Source organism: Engystomops pustulosus, chromosome 2, assembly GCF_040894005.1.
Source record: "Engystomops pustulosus chromosome 2, aEngPut4.maternal, whole genome shotgun sequence".
In the NCBI taxonomy this organism is placed as follows: domain Eukaryota; kingdom Metazoa; phylum Chordata; class Amphibia; order Anura; family Leptodactylidae; genus Engystomops; species Engystomops pustulosus.
In genome coordinates this window covers 190,245,126-190,269,850 of record NC_092412.1, presented here as the reverse complement: position 1 = coordinate 190,269,850, position 24,725 = coordinate 190,245,126, and the positions used below count along the sequence as shown (strand labels likewise).

The window sequence follows — 24,725 nt, the reverse complement described above, 5'->3', positions numbered from 1 at the left end:
CTTGTTATGGGGTGGGCTTCACCTGTTTCTAGCAACTTTAGTTTGGGTTTTGACCAAGTATTGATTTATCTGCATCCCTGTGTCCTAAATCAGATCAGGCCCTAGATCTGGTGGAACTTTAAACACCACCATTCCACACAAATGCAATTGTCACTAACTCACAGAAAAGTTGTGGAAGAGTTTGACTCCATGACAGGATGACAACATTACCAAAGCTGGGCCCAGAAAACGATCAAAAACCAACAGCCTTTTTTGCGTCTATTAATAAAACATCCATTCTCATCATCTTATCACCCACCTAATTGTAACATCCCTCCCATTCTCTAATCATCCCTCACTGGGCTGCAGTAGAAAATGCTGAACTAAATAATATGCAACCTCAATTCATAGATCAAAACCCTCTGAATATTGAAATGTTGCCAGGTTTTTGGCTTATCTCATATATAATAAATAACCTTACAACTGAACATAAAAGAAATCTCTGAGCTATTACCTAAAGTACTCAGTGAACACCAAAAATGTTATAGGTCCATATTATAGTTATCCTGATCCTGTAGACATGGCATAAATGGTAAAATTTTCACTGTGTAGCATTAAAAAAGGAGAATTGATGATACCTCCCTGCTAAATATTATTCTTTTCTTTTCTTCAGTTCATGTGGAACCCGGGACTTGTGAAGTGATTGCTGCTCACAGATGCTGCAATAAGAACAAGATTGAGGAAAGGTCACAGACAGTAAAGTGCTCATGTTTTCCTGGACAAGTGGCGGGAACTACAAGGGCAGCTCCATCATGTGTAGATGGTGAGTCTTAAATTTAAATTGGAAAAAAGTTTTAATCCTGGAAAAATGAGATAACACTGGAAGTGACCTTAATATGGTGCTCATTATTAGATGTTGACCTATCAAGGGTTTGATATAGCTTAGTATCCCTTGTAAAAATGGCAAATTTGGGTAAATAGATGCTGCAGAAGAGGAGTGTACAGAAGTGGAGACCCTCTAACATGCAGGAGCTCTCACTCTGGTAGGCTGAATGCATTATTAAGCCTCTGTTCACATCTGCATTTGGTAGGTTCTGTTGCATATTCTATTTAGTAATAGTGGAAAAGTAGCACAGCTGTACCTCCAGCTATATTGTGTTAGTAGACACCTCTGTTATAAATGATTTGATTCTAAAATTGTGTCCAGGGTCCACAAAAGACACTTATGAAAGGGTGATAGATGTCTGTTCTCTGGATCTGTGGCCACTGGGAAACAAAAGTTTCTTGAAATGCTCCATATGGAATAAAGCACAGATGCATGTGCATGGACATTTGAAAAAAAAAATACATTTATGATGGCTTTCCTGAAAGTGCCTTATAAATGCCCTATATTGTGAACCAGGAGATATTCAGTTGTTGTGGTTTATGACCATTAAGGATAGGAGTTAAAAGTCTTCTGTGATACATTTCCATTATGGTTACCATATTTTATCAGGTGTAGGACAAACGCTTATTTGACTGATAGCTCTTCCACCTGGTCTCCCACACAGACATACATGTATGGATGAGCAAAATGTGCATGCGTTTTCAGTGGTGAGAAACAAATAGGCCACTGCCTTTTCTTTACATCTGTTAGTGTTATTGATTCACTAATTAATTGCTTACATTACACTACTGTAATTCACTTTGCACTAGTATAAGAAGATATTTACAGTATGTATCTGAAAACTAGAAACAATCTGTTACTGAGCCATGACCCCATAGTGAAAAAAATGCCTCTCTGCAAAATGCCAGCATAGTTTGAAGTATGTGGGATGCAAAAACAAAGGGCCATGTGCCGTTGTTTGCGGCTTGTAGGACATCAGCACATCACAATGACTGTGTACAATAAAAGTCAATGTCAATTACAGTTGTGTGCATGAGGCATTAAACTGTATTGGCAAACTATGAGTCCATGAGGTACTACTTGACCTCTGGGACCTTAACGAAATGCTTGAATTATGTTATGGTAAAACTCACCCATGTCTATGGTTCTAGTGCCATAAAAGTCATACTGTGTTTAGAATAGTTTGATTTGTTCTTCCAAGTTTAAGTATGAAACACTGGCACATATAGGCAGTATAAAGTTCCCTTGTTAGTCCAACTCATCTGATGTTATAACAATGTATTAGCTCATAGCAATGAAGTTCATGAACTCACGTTTTTACAACCTAATAGGGTCCCGTAACCTACTAGGATCCAACATAAATGTACATAAATGGTACGTCTACCCCTAGTATAAACAGTCATATAAACAGGAATTGTAATGTTTGAATAAACCAGTACAAGTATTTGTATTCTGTTGTTTAAAATAACACTTTTGTTGCTTGATTTGTCACTCGCTCATTTTCAGGTGCAGCATGAGACAGTAAGGGGTCCAACACTTTGTTTGCTTTTATGCTCACCTCTCACAGCTGAGTGGTTCTGTTTCATTCGCTGTGTGTAGGTGTTGCATCTGTTCTGCTAGATGAAGAAGATGTTATTTTACTCTCTATTGTGCTTACCTGACTTACTATTCATGAATCACTATAATGGCTGCTCCATAAATAATAGTATTACTAGGTAGGAATTTTCTATATATTATTAACATGACTGTTATTTTTGTTCAGCTTCTATAGTTATCCAGAAATGGTGGTGTCAAATGCAGCCATGTTTAGAGGGAGAAGACTGCAAGGTTCTACCAGACTTGTCGGGATGGAGTTGTAGTACTGGGAACAAAGTCAAAACAACAAAGGTGAGGTTATTTTAATGTATATGGGACAGGGAATGAGTCACTGATGAAGAAAGAAATTTTGGTAAATGTTTATCACACAGACCAAGATATTATTGGCCTGGAGTTTGTTAGGAACTTTAGGAACTTTCTGTTGATCTGTTCTAAAATGTCTAAATTTCCTTATAGAGAAAAAGGATGCCATGATGTAGGCTGGTTGAGATGAGCGGATTAATTCATAGATTAGGTGAAAATCTGGCAATTTTCAGGCACCAAATCAAATCCAAATATTTCCTGATTCACTTCAAAGGAATCTTGTATGTGCATTAATAACAGAAGTTTAACGGATCTGTCGAAATGCCCGGTGTTATTTAAATTTTAAGCAACATCGGTTTGGATAGAATAAAATTGAATGTAACTTGGAAAATTTTCAGTGAAGGAAATTAAATTGAATGATCCGCTCATGTCTAATACCTTTTCTATAAAAAGGGGTATGTTTTCACCAAAGCCTGAATCTGATATTCAATACCAGATATGAAAAACAGTGATTTTTTTCTCGTATAATGCAGATAATGTATCACTAATATCATATCTGCTGTACTGTACCATGGACAGGGAAATTTCAGCACCAAGGACAGAGCTATCATGTATTTAGCTGTGCTTATATCTTTCTATATTGTAAGGATATTTTGTTTATAGTCTCTTACTTAGCATGTATGGCTTTATATCCATTGTTAAATTGCTTTATGTATTCAATGAGCATTTACACAAAGAGACTTGCATGGTACATTCTCTGAAGAGAAGTATTGCTTGGAGACATTCAGTTTTAAGAGGGTTAAAGTAACAGTCAGGCAACAAATTGTCAGATTGGAAAGGTTTATATTAAAGGGGGTTCTGTGATCTTTAGAGAGCAATATAACATGGAGTATGGACACAAGCACCTTTGTAAGAGTCAGCGAGGAGCAGACAGTTATTTATAGCGTGCGGAATGAAAATAGCTGTGAACTACTTATGAGAAAAGACACTGTGGTATTTAGACATCCTGCCGACCAACCATTCCTCGTAGTATATTAGTCTTCAAAAGCACCATCTGCATTGAAATACTAAAAGGAATGCATCTGTAAAACTAGGACAACTAGAAATTATCTAAGGATATGTTTTATTTTAAACTAAAATCTTTCACATATTCCAATAGACAGTAACATCCTACTATTTTGAGTCTATTATCTTCCTAACTACATTGCTAGTAGAGTTAAAAACATATTGTACATCCAGTTAGCCTAACCAGCAGATATGACAAAGGAAGGTGGGCTAAATTTGAGAACTTAATTCCCTCCAATTGTTTAAGAGATGAGAAAAGGGAAACATTCTTTCCTGATCCCAAGTGGTACCATCATCAGATTGGATCTATATGTATATCCCTATACATTTAAAAAAGCATTAACTATCACTGTGGTAGTGTGACTCTGTAGTCTTATCCTGCAGACAAGTACAAACCATTGCCCACCCCCACTCTTGTTTTTGCATGTTTTAGACATTGGCATTATATATGTATAAACTGTGACTCACATCTGCACCTTTAGGGAATGGATCCACTGGCACCTTTACCGACAAAAATGTTAGACTGACGTAAAAACTGGGGTTTCGAAAGAAGCCTACAGTAAGTGAAGACAAATCGCAACTACGTCAAAAAGCCCTTTGGAACACCATTATCGTGTCACTGAGTCATACATAATACAAGTGAAAAATATATATGAATATAAATATTAGACAGCGGAGGGAAAGGAAGTAGTATGCCTCCTCCACTTCTGATCTATGAGAGGAATAGTCAATGAAAAAACACTCCTTGACCCCAAGTGGTTATCAAGCTCAGTGATTCACTATATTGAAGCTAGAAAGGTGACTTTGTAAAGTAACGTGCAAATTGATAAAACCTCATATTCTTCTATAAGGTGCAGTGGTTGAAAGTAGGTGGAATTCATACCTAGACTCTAGAGTGCCACTGTCTACTTATTATATGCAAACTAGGTTTCAGTCTATCAAAACAAAATCTGATTAATAGTGATGAGCAGACCCGATAAAATCAGAGTTCGGCTGTTGGGTCCCCAACCAATAACACTCGTTATCGGTGCTAGCAACAGTCAACCATCATTAAAACAACTTCATTACTAGCTAGCATCATTTAAACTACTGCGGCCAAGTGTGCGCCGGCACTGACATGTTAGTGAAACTGGTGCCAGTTAACTGCGGGGGGGGGGGGGGGGGGAGTTGAATCAACCGGTCCCTAGACTTCTTATCAAGTTCTGGGCAGGTCTGAGGGACTTAAGCGAAAAGTTTTGTCCGCTGAACACTACTGCTTAGTAGTTAGACAGCTCTGGTTTACATGCACCTAGTATTTTATATGTGCCTTAAAAAGGAAGAATGCTTTAGAAGGCAGTTCAGTTTTCAAGAAACTGCTTAAATCAAATGCATAAATATAAGAAACCTTTAAATATAACTTAACAGAGGAGAGTGACACTTTTTCAACTTTGGCTCATGTTTGGTTTATATACCCACCTATTTTTATCTTTGCTGAACTTCATCTTGCTAGAAAGCTTACGGAAGAAACATATTACTTATAGGATTTATGCAGAGGGGAAGGGGGAGCTATGTTTTTACCTGTCCTTTACAAAATTATGAAGACCTGGTGGAATAGATGTCCTGAAACAGACTTATTTTCATGTACACACACTAGAAAACTGATCCAAAGTTTGTTAAAAGGCATTTAATACTATAACCCTTCAAATATAATTCCCATTTGCTAATAACTGTAGCAAACTGTAACTATATAAATGTTCAGACCTGGGTCTCCACTTTGCAATATGTATGCCAATGCAAATAAAAAGAAGCGTGTTCAATATAAAATGTCAAATTAATTACTCAACATCCCGAATGGTGAAACACAAAAGTAAATAACACTGCTGTCACAACAGCTTATTAGACATGGGAGAAGTGCGCCTACCATCATTCACAGCACAGAGAAGGATATCCTAGGCAGGAAAGCTTCTAAACTAGAATTGGCTTATATAGTTTACTACACCAAAACAAACATAATAAAATAAAATGAAGATCCTTCAGAGCGAGTTGAATAGAATCCAGTAACTAATTAAGTGGAGCCAGAAGCGCAGGCCTACAATACCTCTCTGTAGGAAATGCCAAATTGTTTCTTGGAACAGGCAGTCAGCTAAACCTATAAAAACACATATATTATGGGGAGAAAACATAAATATTTTTCTGTACTTTGGAATTTCATAGAACTGTCAGGGATGTATAAATAGTGGTGTTTTTAGCACCTCAGCGTGAACAGGATGGAAAAATAGGGTGGGTGGAAGAGGACAAGTCTCTGTTCAGTACTAGGGTAAGAATTATTAAGCCCATTGATTTCATGGCATTATAATACCCAGTGCTGCAGATTACTGGGAATCAGTAACAATAGATCAGGGCAGCTGTTGTGCTATTTACGCAGCAGTTTATCAGCAGAGGTTTCTTTCAGGAGCACAGAAATAGGATATTTCCAATGCAGGTGGGTACTTTATTAATGGTTGATGTTCTGACAGTATTGAAATCCTGCTGTTCACCATGAACCAATATTCAGCTAAATAATGTATATGAGCTGTGTGTGATAAAACACACACACAAAGAATGCTATTACGCATCCAAATCCTCCTTTCTGTTGTAAGTAATTTGATATATATATATATATATATATATATATATATATATATATATATATATACAACTCTTTAAGAACAAACCTGCAGTTGGATTTGCATGTAAGTCAGAACTGTAGTAGCTCTAGACAGAATTGTATAATTGTAAAATTGCATAATTGTAGCTCCAGACAAATTTTTTGTCCCAGTGAAAATTGGACTTTACACATTTTTGCTGAGATGGGACCAAGGATGATTAATAAAATTTCATCACAGATCCTTTCAGCTGATAACTGGGACTAAAGTAAAGCATCCAAAGAGCTTCACTAGAGGTAACAGTGGGCAAAAAGGTCAGTCTGCAGCAAAGGGCAACACAAAGGGGCTTCTGTAAGTCGGGGACTGCCTGTACATATATATATATATATATATATATATATATATATATATATACAAAAATGAAAACTTAGAAGAAAGTATTCTGCTGAAAAAGTTGTAATATATTGCATGCTTTATTGGTTACTTCTTGGTGGAGGGAATGCTCAAAAGAAAAGTCTTGTGTAGTACTTAGGTGTCCTGAAATTTTAGTAGCAAACTATGTGAATTGTACTTATTAAACTACAAACACTTATTAAACTACAAATACTTCCCTACGCTCCTCTTAATCTTCATCCCAGAGGTGTCCTTCTTTAAACTTGACACACCGGGATCACCTATAAAAGAAACTTATATCAATCAGTCCAGATCGCGGGGATCTCGGTGCTCCAGGCTACTAATTATGCACTCCTCTCGCACATTACGTGAGAGTTGTTATTTCATGCCTCCTGCATGACAGATGCCTTCTTCTCTCATTTTGGAGAGGGAGGTGACTTCACACAGGAGACAGGAATAATTAGCAGCACGTAACACCGGACTTCTCGTTCTCACGTTCCAGCCTGCTAATTATAAGTTTCTTTTCTAGGTGAACAATGTGTGAAACTTAGGGAAGGACACCACCGGGATCAACATCAAGAGGAATGTAGGTAAGTATTTGTAGTTTATTTTATCTTTCATCTATTGAAAGATTTCCTTTAATTCAAGCACATTTAGTAGCAAAGGAACTTTGATTTGGAGACTCTTGATTCTTGTTTCAATGATAAGACCTTTCATCTTTTAAAACCATGGTGCTTTCCAATAGCAGTACAGAAATCAGGATCCTCACTGTAGAAAATATGGTAGTAAACATGGCAACTCCTCCTCTTACGTCACCTCCAGGCCAAGCGGGCAGGGCTTGGCATAGAATTATAGAGATACACAGCTGGATATACTAAGGGGCTAGATCATTTGCTCGCAAGTAGCATTTCAATCAGGATTACCTCACATCTTTCACAATCTTTGCCAAGGGTTATAAATACTTTCAAAATGATGTATAGCTTGACAAGACTTTGCAAGAATGTCTCATTTTCTAACAAAGGTTTCAGTACAAAGAGGTACTCTGTGTAAAGTGACAATTAGATAAAACCATATTAATTGAAATGTCTAAAACCTGGTCCCATATATGTCATCTAAAGGAGAATGTTGCCCTTGGCAGTATGCTTTGCCTCAATGAAATACACTAGAGTTTGTCCAACTAAATACAGCATTGTGTTAAAGCAAGGTACACTTCCTGATGACCCTAAGCTGCATGTGTCCTGCACTATCACAGGTTTAGGCTTCGACACTCCTATTCTTAAAGGGGTGTTCCATTTCAGCAAATTAATGTTATTATTTGTATTACAAAAAGTTTTAGAATTTTTCAATATGCATGCATCAATTCTTCACGGTTTCTAGATCTCTGCTTGTAGTCATTCTATAGAAAGCTTCTATGTTTACTTCCAGTGGACAGAAATCTGACCATGGTCACACAGGTGAGTGGCTCGTTACATTATAGAGAGTAATCAGAGCTGTGTGTTATAACGAGCCTTGCACCTGTGTGACCCTGGTCAGATTTCTGTCCACTGGAAGTAAAGGCGATTTCTTTAACCCCTAGGCGCACCTGGACGTTATAGTACGTCCCCGGGGCTAGATGCTTAGCGCACGGGGACGTTCCATAACGTCCTGCTTCTGGCACCGGCTCACGAACGGAGCCGGTACCAGAAGCAGCGGCTGTCAGCTGTCTAGTACAGCTGACAGCCTGCGCTAACACCCGCGATCGGAGCCGGCTCCGATCGCGGGTGTTAACCCCTTACACGCCGCGGTCAAACATGACCGCGGCGTGTAACGGTGTTAGCGCTGTGGATCGGATCCCCCGTGCCGCTTACCGGGGGATCCGATCCTCTTCCGGGCAGCTCCGAGGACTGGCATGTGCCCCGGAGCTGCCCGGTCTCCATGGCAGCCAGACCCCTTCCGGGTCTGGCTGTAAACTGTCTGAGCATGCGCAAGCTTGCTCAGACAGTTTACACTGCTCTACAATAAAATAGTATTGTAGAGCAGTGTATTGAACTTAAACCAGTGATCAGAGCATCACTGGTTTAAGTTCAAGTATGTATAAGTAAAAATATGCAAAAACAGTTAACACTACACATTATAATAAATAAAAAATTAATACATAAAAATATAAGCCCCTAAAATGTCACTTTCCCATAAAAAAACTTAATAAAGTATAAAAAACATAAAAACACAAAAAAACCCTGCATATTTGGTATTGCCGCGTCCGTAACAATCTGCATAATAAAACAGAATTGTTACTGGACCCGCACGGTAAACGCCGGAGGAAAAAAACGCAAAAAACATTCCGAAAAAAGATAATTTTTAATTAATACCCTATAAAAAATGCTCTAAAAAGTGATTTAAAAAATGTTATGCACTCCAAAATAAGCCCACTAAAAAGAACAACTGTTCTCGCAAAAAATAAGCCCCTAACAAGATTTATCTGCCAAAAAATAAAAAAGTTATGCATATAAAAAGATGGTGATGCTAAAATGAATAAGATTTTCTCCAAATTAGTTTTTATTCAGTACAATTGAATAAAATACACAAAACCCCCACATATTTGGTATCCCTGCGTCCGTAACAATCTGTATAATAAAACAGAATCGTTATTAGATCCGCAAAGTGAACCCCGTAAAAAACAACCTAAAAAAACTCTCTCTGCTAAAGATGATTTTTTATTAATGCCCTTTAAAAATGCTCTAAAAAAGTGATTTTAAAAAGTTACGCAATCTAAAATAAGACCACTAAAAAGAGCTATCATTCTTGCAAAAAATAAGCCCTTAAACAGATTTTTGAGGTGAAAAATAAAAAAGTTATGCATATGAAAGACGGTGATGCTAAAATTAACAACAATTTTGCCAAATTACTTTTTATACAGTAAAAATGGGAAAAAATAAAAAAATATATATAAATGAAGTATTTTCATAAACGTGGCGACCCAAAGAATAAAAATAATATACTATTTTCATGGTATGGTTAACGGCCAAAAAAAAAAAACACATAAAAATTTTCCTAAAAATTGATGATTTTCATTTCCTCCACCAACAAAGAGTTAATTAAATCTCACCAATTAGCTATAGATGCCCCAAAATTATGTATTAGAAAAGTGCATCTCATGTGGCAAAAGAAATAAGCCCCTATAGGTGCACAATAAAAAAAAGAAAAAAATTATAGCCTGTACAATGTGACATAGCAAATCTGATTTGAATGGCGCCTCCTTCCCTTCTATGCCCGGCCGTGCGCCCATACAGCAGGTTACCACCACATGTAGGGTATCGGTGTACTCGGGAGAAATTGCGTATCAAACTTTGTGGAGCCTTTTTTCATTTTATCCATTAGAAATGTAAAATTTTCCACCCAAAATGAGTGTATTGTGAAAAAATATTACAATTTGCAGACTCCACCTCCATTTTGTTTTAGCCCCTATAAAACACGTAAAGGGTTAACAAACTTCTTAAAAGTGGTTTTTCATATGTTGAGTGGTGTAGTTTCCACAATGGGGTAATTTACGAGTCTCGCTATTATTTAGGCCTCTCAGTGTCAATTAGAAGTTGAGCAGGTCCATCTAAATACAGGTTTTGGCGATTTTACAAAAAATGTGAAAAATGGCACCCAAATTCTGAGCCTCATAACATTCTAGTAAAATATGTGGAATCTTAAAAAACCATGCCAACATAAAGCAGACATTTGGGAAATGTAAGTTATGAATTTATTTGGGTGCTATGACTTTCTGAATCAAAAGTAGAGAATTTAGAACGTTGAAAATAAAGAATTTTTCAAAATTTTTGCCAAATTTTGTTTTTTTTCATAACTAAACGCAAAAGATTTCATCCAAATTTTTAAACTAATTTGAAGTACAATGTGTCACGAGAAAACAATCTCAAAATCCCCTGGATATCTCACAGCGTTCCCACGCTATAACCACTTATAGTGACACAGGCCAGATTTGAAAAATGGGGCTGCGTCCTTTAGGCCAAAAGATGCTGTGTCCCGTAGGGGTTAAAGAAGATTTCTATAAAATGACAACAAACAGAGATCTAAAAACTGTGATAAATTGATAGTTTATTGGAAAATTGTATTACTTTTTATCAAAAAAAGGTTAACATTAATCTCTGATCTGGGGTTTAAATGTATTATTGATTGGTGTGGGGTCTGTCTTATTAATGATCTGATCTGGCTTCTGCATTATATTAATTATCGGGGTTCTGTATTATAATTAATTGCTTTATTTGGTTATGCATTATTAATTTTTTGATATGCCATCCATGGTATTGCTTACTGTCAAAACTGGAGTCTGCATTATTATTAATTGTTTAGTTTGGTTTCTATATTATTTTATTTCTTTGATCTGTAGTTGAATATATCTTGTGGCCTGGGGGGATTGTATTATTAAATATAATTTGTCCCTGGGTCTGCAATCTGATGTCTGGTCTGGGATCTGTATTTTCAAATATTATATGGTCTTGGCTCAGTGCTCTCACTGTCTGGTGTCTATGGTCTGTATTATTCTATCTGATCTGAGCTGTGGTAGTGGTTTGGTACTTCTGGAGATATACTTAATGCATTCTTGTGGTATTTGCTTCACTGGGCAACTGCAGTATGTGACAAAAAATTTTGCCAATCTAATAAGAGATTATAGTAGAGTATATACAGTAGAATAGACATCTTAAATTGTATTACCTCTATAGCATAACAGATATGTACCACTAAAATGTTTGTTCTGCTTTCACACCTATTGATGCTTATTTTACACAGATTTTTCTGACAGATATTAAACTCTACCACCAAACATTGTCACCTAAATTACAGCTTCTGCATTATTAAGTAGCTTGCTGGTTTTAAATTAGATTTTTTTTTAATATAGCGAGTTGGCAGAAAAGTCTTCAGAACTCTTTTTCTCCACAAAAATCCAACTTATTGCCAGCTTGTACTCAGCATTTATTATGCATTTTTGTGCTGTTGTAGGTAGAATTAACACGTGTTTTTGAGACTCATGAAGCACCTGATTACATGCGGCTGCAGACGCTGCTGCTGGAGTCTAGACAAATGTTTCACTTAATCTGCTTTTTTTTATTTATATATATATTTATTTTATTTTTTGCTTCTCCCTGTATCGATCTACAAAAAAATGAGAAGAAAAGAAATGGCACTGCAACTTTCTCATTACCTCTTTGCGTTGTAAAGCACATCTGTACCTTGGAGGGGAATGAAAACTGAGAAAACCAAATAGATTTCTGGGAGCTGGAATTGTTGTTAAGCAATAGTGGGGGGATTTTTAAAGCTCAGTGAGGGCTTAGTGACAGTGTTCATTTCTGTTTTCCTCAAATATACTATAGTGCTGTAATGGCAATGCCTAATGCTTAATCTTAATCGTACAATTTATATATATTTATAATACATGGTAGATGTTGGCGCTTATGTCGTGCTTTATATGCTCACATGAATTGTAGTATTAAAGAAAAGTATACAAGAAAATATATATAAATTTGTTATCTACATCAAAAGGGGTGGTGTCACTTGGTTCACACTCTGATAGACGGAAAAACAGAGCCCACAAGAAAATGTTACAAATGAGTTTTTTTGTCAATTTTACCACTCTTAGAATTTTTTTCAGCTCCCCAGTATATCACACAGAATATAAAATAACACTAGGATGTATTGTTAAGCCGAAAACAAGTCATAATGCTGCTCAGTACAAGGAAAAGAAAAAAATAGAATTTTTAAAGGAGTGGAGCAAAAGATAAGAACACAAAAATTAAAAAATGGTATCATCATGAGGCTAATTATATGGAATACCACCAAATTACCTCAATGGGGCACATTTACTTAGGGTCCGCGAACCGCATTTCCACTGGGTTTCCCGGCTATTTCCGTTTGCTCCACATTTAACAGGGGGTTTTTGTGCACGCGATCGGATTTTACTGCAATCGCACTGACTTTCATGAGACACAAATCAGGGGGCGTGGCTGTTGGACAACCCGACTGATTGGGAATAAGCGCGGGATTTAAAATTCAAATTATGTTGCAAGACATGCACTCACATAAAGAAGAAGGTGAACTCCGGCGGACCAGAGCGGGAAAGTGACAGATGCAGGATCTCGGGAGCACGATCTTGGTGAATCATTGCGGAAGCCTCTTGATGTATCCCGCTGCAAATATGCAGCGGCGAGAATTTCATAAATGTCATAAATGAATCTAGCCTACCTTTCAGATTTGTGCCTGTCCAGTGAAAGAAACCTGGTCTTCACTGGAAGCAGTGAGGTTTTGTTTTTAATCATCTGAACATTGTGATCAATCACAATCTGTCCCAGCTACTGTATATGCACACAAACATTGGCAACATTCACACAGTCAGTATTTCATCAGTATTTTGTATCAGTGTTTGAAGCCAAATTGGAGATGGAATTCAGAAAGGAAAAAAGTATAATGGAAAAATTTGTATCTCTTCAGTGTTTTGAGCGTATTCCTGGTCTCGGCTTACAAATATTTATGGAAAATACTGACAGAATTAAATTAGCCTCTTCAACTGTTTGTTTTTTAACTGATGTCATATGGACACATAAATTTCTATGGTCCTGTGGACACAAACATGTTTTACATAGATATTACGGATCTTAGGTGACCCTTGAAGATGTTGGCACAAGCTAGTGACATCCAGTGTTCAGCATTTTTTGAGGATCCACAAGGACCTGGCCTTGCCTTTTGTAGACATACAACTCGGCAGCAGAACTCACACTAATGACATATGGACCACAAAAACAGGCTACAAATTGTTTGTGGCCTTAGAACACATTTGTGTGTAGTGAGGCTTACATTGCTGGTGAGAATAGTATGTATACAGATTATACCTCTGGTGGTGTCTTGAAAACATACAAGCATGCATACAAGTCAAGCATGAAAACTAAAACAATGGAGTTTATACCATAGCCTGTCATTTTTCTAATTAATTAAACAAAATTACAACAAATTCTTTCCCTGATTTCAAGTGACTTTTATCTTCTCTAGGGTGACCTTGTTAACTGGAATCCACAACTTTTTCCCGAACAGCTTTGTCTTTAGAGTTAGATATATTGTATATACATACACACCAGGTCTTTCATAGGAAAACATATCAACTGAACAGTTTTATACAATATAACGTTTATATAAAATATCCATACACTGAACATTGATTATTAATATGAAAATAATGACTAACCATGCTTTAATTTTGCTATTACAATGTAGTGGAAGTTAAGAAGAGTAATATTAGTAAGACACCCATGTTACAGGCTGAGGCAATATGTGACAATAACCTGTTGTTTTTTTGCTGATCCTGGTCAATGCTGCCAGGTACAGTGGGAGATTCTTGCTGTCATTTGCAGTATTGGTCACCAACTCTTATGTTTTTATAGCATTTTCTCTGATTTTTCTCTTTGCCAACACTGTTTAATGGCATCTCTTGATGAAGCCAGCCCTGGTGGCCTGTTTGATTTAGGTTCAAGGTGCTTGAGTTACACCAGTTAGTTGTGAGTTTCTATAGTATTATGATCCTGATCTAGATCTCTGTTGGGTAACAATTTAGTTGTTACAACTCTAGTTTCCCCTATTTGTTTCCTAGTTATTGACATTTACTCTTTTATTACCTTGCCACCCATGAATTGGAGAAGTAAGAAATCGCTTTACGGAGACTTTGCCATCAAAGACCAACTCTGCAGGCATGTGGAGACTTACAGTCATTGTTGCCATTTTCCACTTGGGATTCTTACTTCATTGAGACACATAATAGAAATACAATGGGCTTTGTTTTCTATGGATAACTAAGGAAGAAAGAAGCATCCTGGATATAAAAATTGCGCACCCAACCTTTGGTTTAAATTGTAGGGAGAATTTTTAGTTTCATTTATACTAACATACTTTTTTTTAAGTTTACATAGAAGTGTAAAACAAGGATGTAATTGGTGTTTTTAAGGAGGTGTGCTTGTATTCTTGAATCAGCCAAGATGAAGAGTGTGTTGCATTTGAAATGCATTGCTACTACCTATATGTCATGCACCTTGTAATGGATTTAATGGAACAGTAAAGACAAAGATAACCTTTTAAGAAGTGCTAGATTCAGTTTGATTTTTTTTTTGTTGGGGGGGGGGGGGAATTTGGACACTGCCCGCAGCCAGAGGGCTCTGAATTCATCCTACACTCACAAGAAAGATGCAAGGTATGTATATCACATTCCCTTGTTGAAAACGGAGGAGGGCTAACTTCATGTTGGAGAGACTTAAGTCTTATTACTTCCCCTAAACTAGTCTACAGCCTCTAATTTGGACTATGCCCCTAATTTTGCATATTTAATTTCTCAGAATCCTCAGTGGAGTATCAATGGCTGTTGTAGCTGAGACAGTGACTCTTAGGCATGTGACCCTTCTGAGAAATCGACATCTCCATGCAAAGGTTAAAGATTCTGGATCCACATCCCAAACTAAGCAAGTACAATTTGGATTGGAGCACATGGGGTCACTTTTCAGTATGTAGTCTATATTACACCTGGTCATTAGCTAGAAAAAGATGGCTCCTAGACATTTTCAATTGTTCAGGTTTAGACCAAAAGGAGCTCAGATCTGTTTAATAAGATCAGAGTATTTAGGTGCTGGTCTTCCTTGAAATCATTACACAGGGAATGATCATTCATAGGCCATTTTCTAGGTTTGGGTAACATCCTCAAAGCACTCATGGGAATCTTGTAAGTTAAAGTTTTCTATGCTGAGAAGTAGCTATAGTTATATGAAATAGTCTTATAATAAAGCAAAACTGATTCATAAATGTATCATGCCACGTTTTAGCATTCTGTATATCATTCCTTGTATATCACTCCATAAAGTAATACTCTAATATGGTTTCATTCCCATAATGGTTTTAGTTTGCATAAAATTGCATGGTTTGGTCTGCATTATCATTATAATCATTCTATTCAGGAATAGACTTTTAATATTCCGTTCAATTTCTTCTTGATTTTCACAGTAATGGAATACTGAAAACTATCATCCCCTAATTGTTATTTTATTCTAGCTACTACATGCATTTCACTTATCCCTATTTATTGCACTATATGTCTGCTTAAGTGATTACACAATTTTGAGTAATTTCCTAAACATTAATGAAAAACAGCAAGAATAAAAAATGTGCATATCCTCATGGTTCACAATGAAAAAGTGTCTATATTATCATTCATGATGTAAGACAAAATACAGCAAGGGTAGGACTAGGTGTGGTTATTTGAGTCATTTAGAAATGTTACTTCCACATTGATATTCTCATGTACCATGTAACTATCATAAATAATCTAATACTTAGAGACACTGGGGCTTATTTACTAAGGGTTGCGGATCTCACTTTCGTCAGACTGTTCGTCGGTTTTGGAATTTGCCCAACTTTTACAGGTATTTAACAGGGGTTTGCGCTGGGATTGTGTCATCCGTGATCAGATTTTGCCGCAGCTGAACCGGCTTTCATGCAAAAGAAATCGGGGGGCGTGCCGTTGGATGATCCGACTGATTTGGACTGATCGTGGGATTTAAGATTCAAATTGTGTTGGAAGACAATGCACTTACATGCACCACAAAGAAGAAGGTGAACTCCGGCGGAGCTGAGTGGGGAAGCGACACATGCAGGATATCGGGCGCACAATCTTAGTGAATTATTGTCGGACAATGCACTTACTGTGAACTCCTCCGGACGGGAAAGTAAATGTGCCCTACTGTCACCATCTACACATATATAGTTATTTGGAAATACTGGATGGATTTTCTTTAAAATAACACCAAACCTGGTGTTAATTCCCAAAAACAGATCAGCCTTGGACTAAAAAAAACATCTTTTCTTCCAATAAATCGGTGGATGAATAAACTCTACCTAAACGGATAACTTTAAAAAAACTTCAAACAAAAAAGCAAAGGAGAGGAAAAAATGTTCGAAGATAACCAGATAATTTTCATTTCATCACTCATCTATAGTAATGATGATGGTCTCATCACTTCCTGCCCCGGCTCTAGCTGATCCCCATCAATACCTACTGTCTACTGAGTAGCTGTCAATAGCACAATGTGCTCAGGTGCATAACAAGTGTGAGAGACAGTATTCTGCTTGCGCTTCTATCTTATCTACTGAACATCTGAATGTATTTTGTATTTTTCTAGAGTATTCTATTATTAAAGGCTGTCTGTTTTTCAATCTCACCTATGTTATCTCATTGATCTTATAGTAGTACAAATAAATGTTATGTTTTAGTATAGCCGAAATATGGACATTTACCAAACTGTTTGCAACAGTTTTTGCTAGTAAATATATTTCTAGCAACACAAGAGATGTAGGCGGCACTCGAAGTGAACCACACTGGTACTGTATAAAGAAGGCTTGTCTTTTATTTCAGCTGGAGTGCATCACAAGGATAACAAACATAGATCAACGTTTTTCGACGCAAGCGCGTCTTAGTCATAATCTCAAACTAACACGCGTCACTACACATACCAATATCTATATTATACATCTATTTATATGCCCTAGCGAGCTATAGAGTCTGCTTGTTTTTGTGTGAGAAGTCTGCTATATGTTAACACATACCCAAATAGAATGATAGAGCAGCTAATTTGGCATTTTTAACACTTTGTTGGTTTTAAAGGCCAGAGATTGGCTGGTTACGGTCTTGGACACCTCAGTGGGGCACACAAGCAATTTGGGCAAAAATCTGTTCTGTATCACAATTGCTCTGGTCCCAAACAAACCTTATTTGGCAAATCTCTGAAAAAGCACATGTTTTCTTCTTCTTTTTTTCACTCTAAACTTCTTCCTGACAACATTTTTTTTTTGAAAGTGAAAATGTTGTCATTGTTTCATGGTCATAATAGATTTTACCAAAACTCAACAATTACAATGACACCATTGAGACCTAGCAGACGCATTACTTTTTATATGCCAAAGTGACATATCAGAAGCATTGCTAAGCGTGAGTGCTGGTGCTGACATCTGCACTAGTTGCTCAAGTACAAACAACAAAAGTCATTGGTTGTGATCAGCTCTACTTGTTTGCTTAAACTGAGTTTAAACTAGGTCCCAGTTAGCTGTGTGTTTCTTAACTACTCCATTGTACTTGTTAAAGATCACTTGCTACCCAATTATATGTTGGGCTACAGAAATAATATGATAATTTTTACAAATAGATAAAAATTAATGAATTTTTTTATGTTGAAGTAGGGAGCATAACAGTATTTATACTTGTGCCAATAGATTTCTGCACAAGCAATAGCGATGATTTATTAACCTCTTAAGGACCAGTCCCTTTTTCGTTTTTGCGTCTTTATTTTTCACTCCCCACCTTCAAAAAACTATAACATTTTTATTTTTCCCTGTAAAGAGCTATGTATGGGTTTTCTGGGTAACAGATTGCACTTCATAGTGATGGTATTTAATATTCTATGGCATATACTGGGAAGCAGGAAAAAAATTTGCGCCATTTCTTGTGGGCTTGGATTTCATGGCTTTCACTGTGCTCCCCAAATGACAGGTCTACTTCATTCATTGGGTCAGTACGATCACTGAGATAATAAATTTGTATAGGTTTTATAATGTTTTCATACATGTAAAAAAATTAAAACCTCCTGTACAAAAATGTCATTTTTTTCAACTTTTTAATGATTCTATTTTTAGGACTGTGCAACATTTTGATCACTTTTTATTGAATCTTTAATATTTTTCAAAATGACCATTTGCGACTTTGGGTGCTATTTTCTGCTATGGGGTTAAATGCAGTAAAAAAAGTTATTAGATTTTGATAGATCGGGCATTGCGAAACTTAATGGGGCTCAATTACTAAGGGCCAGATTCGCGTTTTCCCAATGTCTTACCCGAATATTTCCTATTTACGCTGATTTTTAATGAATTGCCTCGGGTTTTTGGCGTACTCGATCGGATTGTGGCACATAGGTGCCGGCGTGCACACGATGGAAATCGGGGGTGTGGCCGAATGAAAACCCGACAGATTCGGGAAAAAACGCTGCATTTAAAAATAAAGTAGTTTGAAATTTTATGTTTTTTTAATATAATTTTTTTTTTAATTATTTTTTGCAATTTTTCAGACCCCCTAGAGTACTTTAACCCTATGTTGTCTGAATGATCCTACCATATACTGCCATACTACAGTATGGCAGTATATGGGGATTTTGCATATCATCTATTACAATATGCAAATCGCACATTGTAATACATAGCCTAAAACATAACAGCCTTAGATCTTTGTGTGATCCGAGGCTGTCATGGCAACGGATCGCCGCTCCCCGATGATGTCACTGGGGCCCCACATGCCGCAGGCTCGTTAATGCCCCTGCCAGCTCCCACCGATTGTGGGTGTAAGCAACGGGTTTTTGCTTCATTGTGAAGCAAACACCCAGTGAGTTTGAAGAGGGCTCAGCCCGTGAGTACTCTTCATACTACCCCCTATGCAGCAAGACGTACAGGTATGTCTTATTGCACTATGGGTTAAAGTTCAGGTGTTTGACACCAACCTAATACAACATTGCAACATGCTAGCAAAATATTTCACATTAAAATCATGGATCACGTAAAGCATTTCATTTTGTTAGTACAGCAAACAATATTGTCTTGAAAAGCTATTCATCCTACACAAACATATCTTGACATGTCCAACCAAGAGGAAATGAAAGGAAGGACAAATCTGTAAATAAGCAGTGCCTAATATAGTGTCAATTGGAGAATGATTGTGCACGTTTTTGGTTTTTGTGTGTATTATAGTTGCTATTTTTCTACATTTGCAGCTATTGCAATATGCTCAGTGTTTGTTCTTTTACAGTCTCAAGCCAGTTTTTCATCTTATGTAGAAGATATTTAGTAACTCCACAGTGTTTGATTTACACACACATTCATCAAAGAGAGACGGTCTAGTGTTCTTCGTGTGGGTTTACAAGATGTCCTCCAGGACAAGGTGCAATTAAGTGAGATGAAATAAATAACGACTGATGTGTCACGGTTAATCAGTTGTGTAATACTGCAATCATTGTTCTTAATTTGACTAGCGGCATGAGTTTTCCTAATAAGTTTTAACATTTATTTCCATTTCCTCCAAAACAGACACACACTATTGCCTTGGAGCTCAAAACCTCAAAATATTATTATCCACGCTTCCCAAATTCAAATATATTAAGCTCTGGCACAGAAATAGTTAGATTAAGTTTATGAATTAAATTATATGTATTTAGGAAATTCAATTGTGGGTGAATGATTATTGTGCTGGCTTTTTACTGGCATGTGCACTTAATATGAGAACCAGAACGGCGTTAGAGCAAAGAAAATAATCCAGACTCCAGATCATGCTATATTATAAAAATAAAAAAAGACAAGTCATCTCCTTAGATATGTCTCCTTAGTAGCTACTTAAAGGGAACCTAAAATTAAGTTTCCACCATTAAACCAAATGACAGGTTCCCACTAAAGTCTCCATGCTGTGCCTCATGCTTTTTATTTTTAGATAAAAATCTTTTTAAAAAAAATCAGCTGGCACCTTGCTAAAAGACTCAGAGTCACAAGGGACATTTTCTATTCAGCCAAATCACTTCATGACTCAGTCACCATCTCCCTTGGCTACCTCATACACCCCACCCCCAGGAATAGTTTTTAGCCGTGTCAACCAACATTTCCCTCAGATCCCCCATTCCTTCTCCCCCATTCCTTAGAGAGTGGGAAATAAAGAAGCTGAGTAAGACATTGAGTTACACAGTGACTCAGCCGAATAGGACACAACCCTTGTATGTCTGCTGTCAAGTCTGTAGAGATAGTATGGAGACTTCTGTGGGAATCTGTCATTAGGTTAAATGATGAAAACCTGATGACAGATCCTCTTTATAAAATAAAATTGGGGAGTTTTTTTTTTTTTTTAGATATGCATTGGGATATAGCTGTTTGCTTCTTTTGGCAGCATTGGTTTTAAAGTCTCTAGGGTTATGTGACCTTCCACTCAATCACTTCCTAACAATGTTTCATTTTCTCATAATTTTTTACATTTTATTGTATGAATTTAAAGAGAAATGTAAAAGAGTTGACTACCATGACGGGTAACAATTTTTGTGTATTACACATATGCGAATGAAAATGCATAATTTTATTTATTGTAGCTTACAAAGGGTATTGTATCAGAAAAAACAGGAGCAATAAAGACAAATATATAGTATATTTCGGTATTATTGATTTGTAAATAATCTGTACTTCCTAATGTAATATATCTCAATGGTCATAAGTGTCACTATGAAGTTGTACCAGAGGCTTGAATGCCCTCCATGCAGTGTATTTATAATGCTCCATCAGGCTAAGTAAAACATTGCTAAAGTTTCAGTGCGGTGCATCGCACCACAACAGATGGATCTACCCGTCCTGTCAGACAATGGGCATATATAATTGCACATTTCATAATACATACCATAAGTTAGTTGCTCTGCATATTTACAGTATATTTCCTCCCACATTTATTACATGACCAATTATTTTAATACCATGTAGATAAAAAATGAAGGTTTCAGCTAAATGACATTGTATAAGTCATATGAGACGGCTTCATACAGCATATTGGAAACTGCAGAATAGATTTGCCTTTAATTTGCTGATATTTAGGTAAATAAAGGTTATTATCTGCCGTTGGTGGAGATGCAAGAGGAGCATTTAACAACTTGGTCTCAAATATGTCTGAAATACAAACTCAACTGGAAAAATAGCCAATTTCAAATTGACTGAAGTCAGTAAAGTCCCAGACAAGAAGGAGTTCAGGGGTCTTTGTTATTTCTTCTTCTTTAGTCTGTTATGCATTTTCACCGTAAAACCTTTTGTTCCATTCAAGAGAAATCATCCAGGGGTTGCCCTGACAATTAACCTTCCTTTTTGTATCACATTGATTTTTAGAAGTTGAATATTGTGGTCACAGTAATGCACTGTGCATGAGCAAAGTGCAGCATAAAAGTATTATTGTTAGAATTTCAAAAAATCATCAAAATGGAACACACATCAAAAATGTATCTTTATAATAGCATTCCTTAAAGTAGAGTTGAAAGGAGTTGAGATTACAGAAGTAAAAGTTTGGATTTGAAAAGAAAGTTGTTCATAAGGTATATAACTTATGAAAACTTACATTCATGACCCTGCTTTGGACTCTCAAAGCAGACACATTATGATCCATCTAGTTATGTGAGCTGAAAATGTGGTTAGATTATCAGGGTACAGAGCGTGTCCCCGCTGACATCAATGCGGGGACACGCTGTTTGAATGTGTGTTTATATCTACGCGTGTTTAACTTAGACACAATGTATCAGATCCCTGATGAATTGGATTAGGAAACGCGTCAGTCCTAGGATAGTGGCATGTGCATGCAGTGTATGCGTGCCTTCCACCCGCTAGACAGTGAGATCTATTTCCCCACTGAATAAACTACAGACCTCCACTTTGGTTGTCCACATTCCGACGTCAGTGTTCCCCTGCACAAAACTGTGCGATACCTGAGGTCGAATAAAGTTTTTATTAAAACACCAATTAGTTGGGTGTAAGATCTACACCTTAACTACACACTTCTCTACTCATTTTAATATATATCCAATAAAAGTTATTTTTTATTTTTACTTATACTCTCTTTTTCCATCAATTTCAGTGAATTACGTTTTTGAGAGAGGTGAATAATCAGATATTTTCATACAGTGAATATACAGAGTTTATATAAACTTTCATTTATTTTCTGAACATTGTACTAGTATTGGACACATAGAAAGAGAGATGAGACAGATCAGAGATGATGAGATCCATGAGATGCCTTTTACACACTCTCAGCTCTGCTACATATCTGTTTGCCTGTAGCATGCAGCTTCTCTCACCTCATGATGTGCTGTTTGCTGGCAGGAAGTGAGTGTCTGTGAGTTCTGTCCTGGACTGCAGGGGGCGGGGCTAGAGTGCAGGGAGCAGAGAGAAAGAAACTCAGCTGCACAGCCACCACACAGAAATCCAGGAAGACATCCCCGACCGTAGTTCGGAAGTTACAGGGTTGTGTCTAGGGGCAACTGAAATTGTATACACCTGGACTGATAGAGACAAGTTGGAATTATATCTGCGAAATGCTGTATTTTTGTTCATAACAGTGGATAAGAGAATGTGTTATCTGGTTATCATGTATACATTTAAATTGTGTTCATGGGAATACACCTTTAAGAGATTAATAAGCATCCTTTGTAATGCTTTCTCATTCCCAATATCTTTTCTCTTTTTCTTTAAGTTTTTTCAATGTACAAGCAGAACAAAAACACATGGAAACTTGCAGGTGTAGTCTGGGTACATACAGACACCAATAAAATCATAGCAGTAGTTACCTTGTATTATAAGAACTACAGATAATATCAGACATGGAGTCCTAGTTGTACCAGTAGAGTATCACCTTGCATAGAAGCTACATAATGGAACCTCAAAGGGGATTCTTAAAAGAACCCAGAGTTTAAAACCTGCAAGTGTTGATGGCCAAAACCGAGGAAAGAGGGAAAGGGGGGGGGGGGGAGGGGATGGACCTAAAATGCTGAGTATATGTGGAGGTTGGGTCCTGTGTAGAGGGAGCTCATAGTTTCTAGCCAAAGAGACCAAGTTTTTAGGTATTTGGGATAGTTACAGTTACTCATCACACAAACTTACTCCAATCTGAAGAGCTGGTATGTTCTGTTCACCCATTGTAAGGGCGATGGAGGTATGGGGGATCACCAATCTTATGGGATGAGTGATTTTGCTGCTAATATCAGCTGTAACCATAAGGTTTTGTTGTACTTCCCTCTCCAAGAGGAAGGGACCCATTCCCTATATCAAAGCAGATTTCTTTTTTTGCAAAAATAGGCAGAATCTGACTGGTTGGCATAAGCAACTATTTCATTTTACAATTGTCCAGCCATCTATCCCATTATCTTTAGAAAATTAGCAATTCACTCATTGCCTAAAATTATTGAAATATATGGATTCTCACTTTACAAAGTAGGGCATGATGTAGTTTTCTGTAGCTAATGTTATTTAAACCCCTTAGCCAATCAGATGCCAGTTCAGTTCTTCCCCAGAGCTTAAATGACATCTGCAAACACTGGGTGTCAACTTTAACTTACAGTTGACATCCCCATGTACCACTAAGCAAGCTCTGACCGCTGCTGTTAACTCATTTAAATGTTTTTAAGGGGGAAAGCATCCACAAATTGACGTATAACATAAAAAAGTATAAATAACCATACAAACCCTACATGTATGGTGTTGCCACGTATGTAAAAAAGCCGCAAAATGAACATTGTAAACATTACTTTGTACGGATCTTTTTCCACAATGCATAAAAAAGGGATCAAAGTAACATATCTGTCCCTAAATGGTATTGGGTCAAGTACAACACGCTAATCCTGCTAGTGCCTTTAGTCCTCAAGTTCTGGAAAATGTACAACACGTTCTGCTCCATATACGAAAAGGTGTTATGCCACTTGGACGTTGGCAATTTAAAAACAGTAGCTTTTTTCCCACATCGTACCACTGAAAAATTAACCTCATCCCATCTTACAAAAAAAATTAATGCGTAATTGTAAAGCTATAGTCATTATACTAAATGATTATATGTGATACATCCTTTGAAAACAATCAGAACAATGCCCATATTGTGCTGCTCACCCTTTTATTTCCAGTTATGGAATTTTCTGTTCTGCAAGTGTTTCACAAAAATCTCTTACCAGAGGTGAAGTGGGCGGAGACTAATGTCTTTCAGTCTATGCCCTTAGCCTGAAGCTAGCTAGCTTGCCCACAGATCCCATGATGCCTTGTGTTCTCTCTTAAAGTAATTA

At 37.0% G+C, this 24,725-nt stretch overlaps 1 protein-coding gene across 2 annotated transcripts in view; it reads left to right on the top strand.

Moving 5' to 3' along the window:
• Nucleotides 1-24,725, top strand: part of TAFA3 (TAFA chemokine like family member 3) — a 320,332-nt gene that overhangs the window by 215,268 nt on the left and 80,339 nt on the right. For both annotated transcript variants that reach the window (XM_072137624.1, XM_072137625.1), the window contains exons 3-4: nucleotides 653-802; nucleotides 2,628-2,752. In XM_072137624.1, coding sequence (XP_071993725.1) covers nucleotides 653-802; nucleotides 2,628-2,752 — 275 coding nt within the window. The remainder of the gene's footprint in view (nucleotides 1-652; nucleotides 803-2,627; nucleotides 2,753-24,725) is intronic.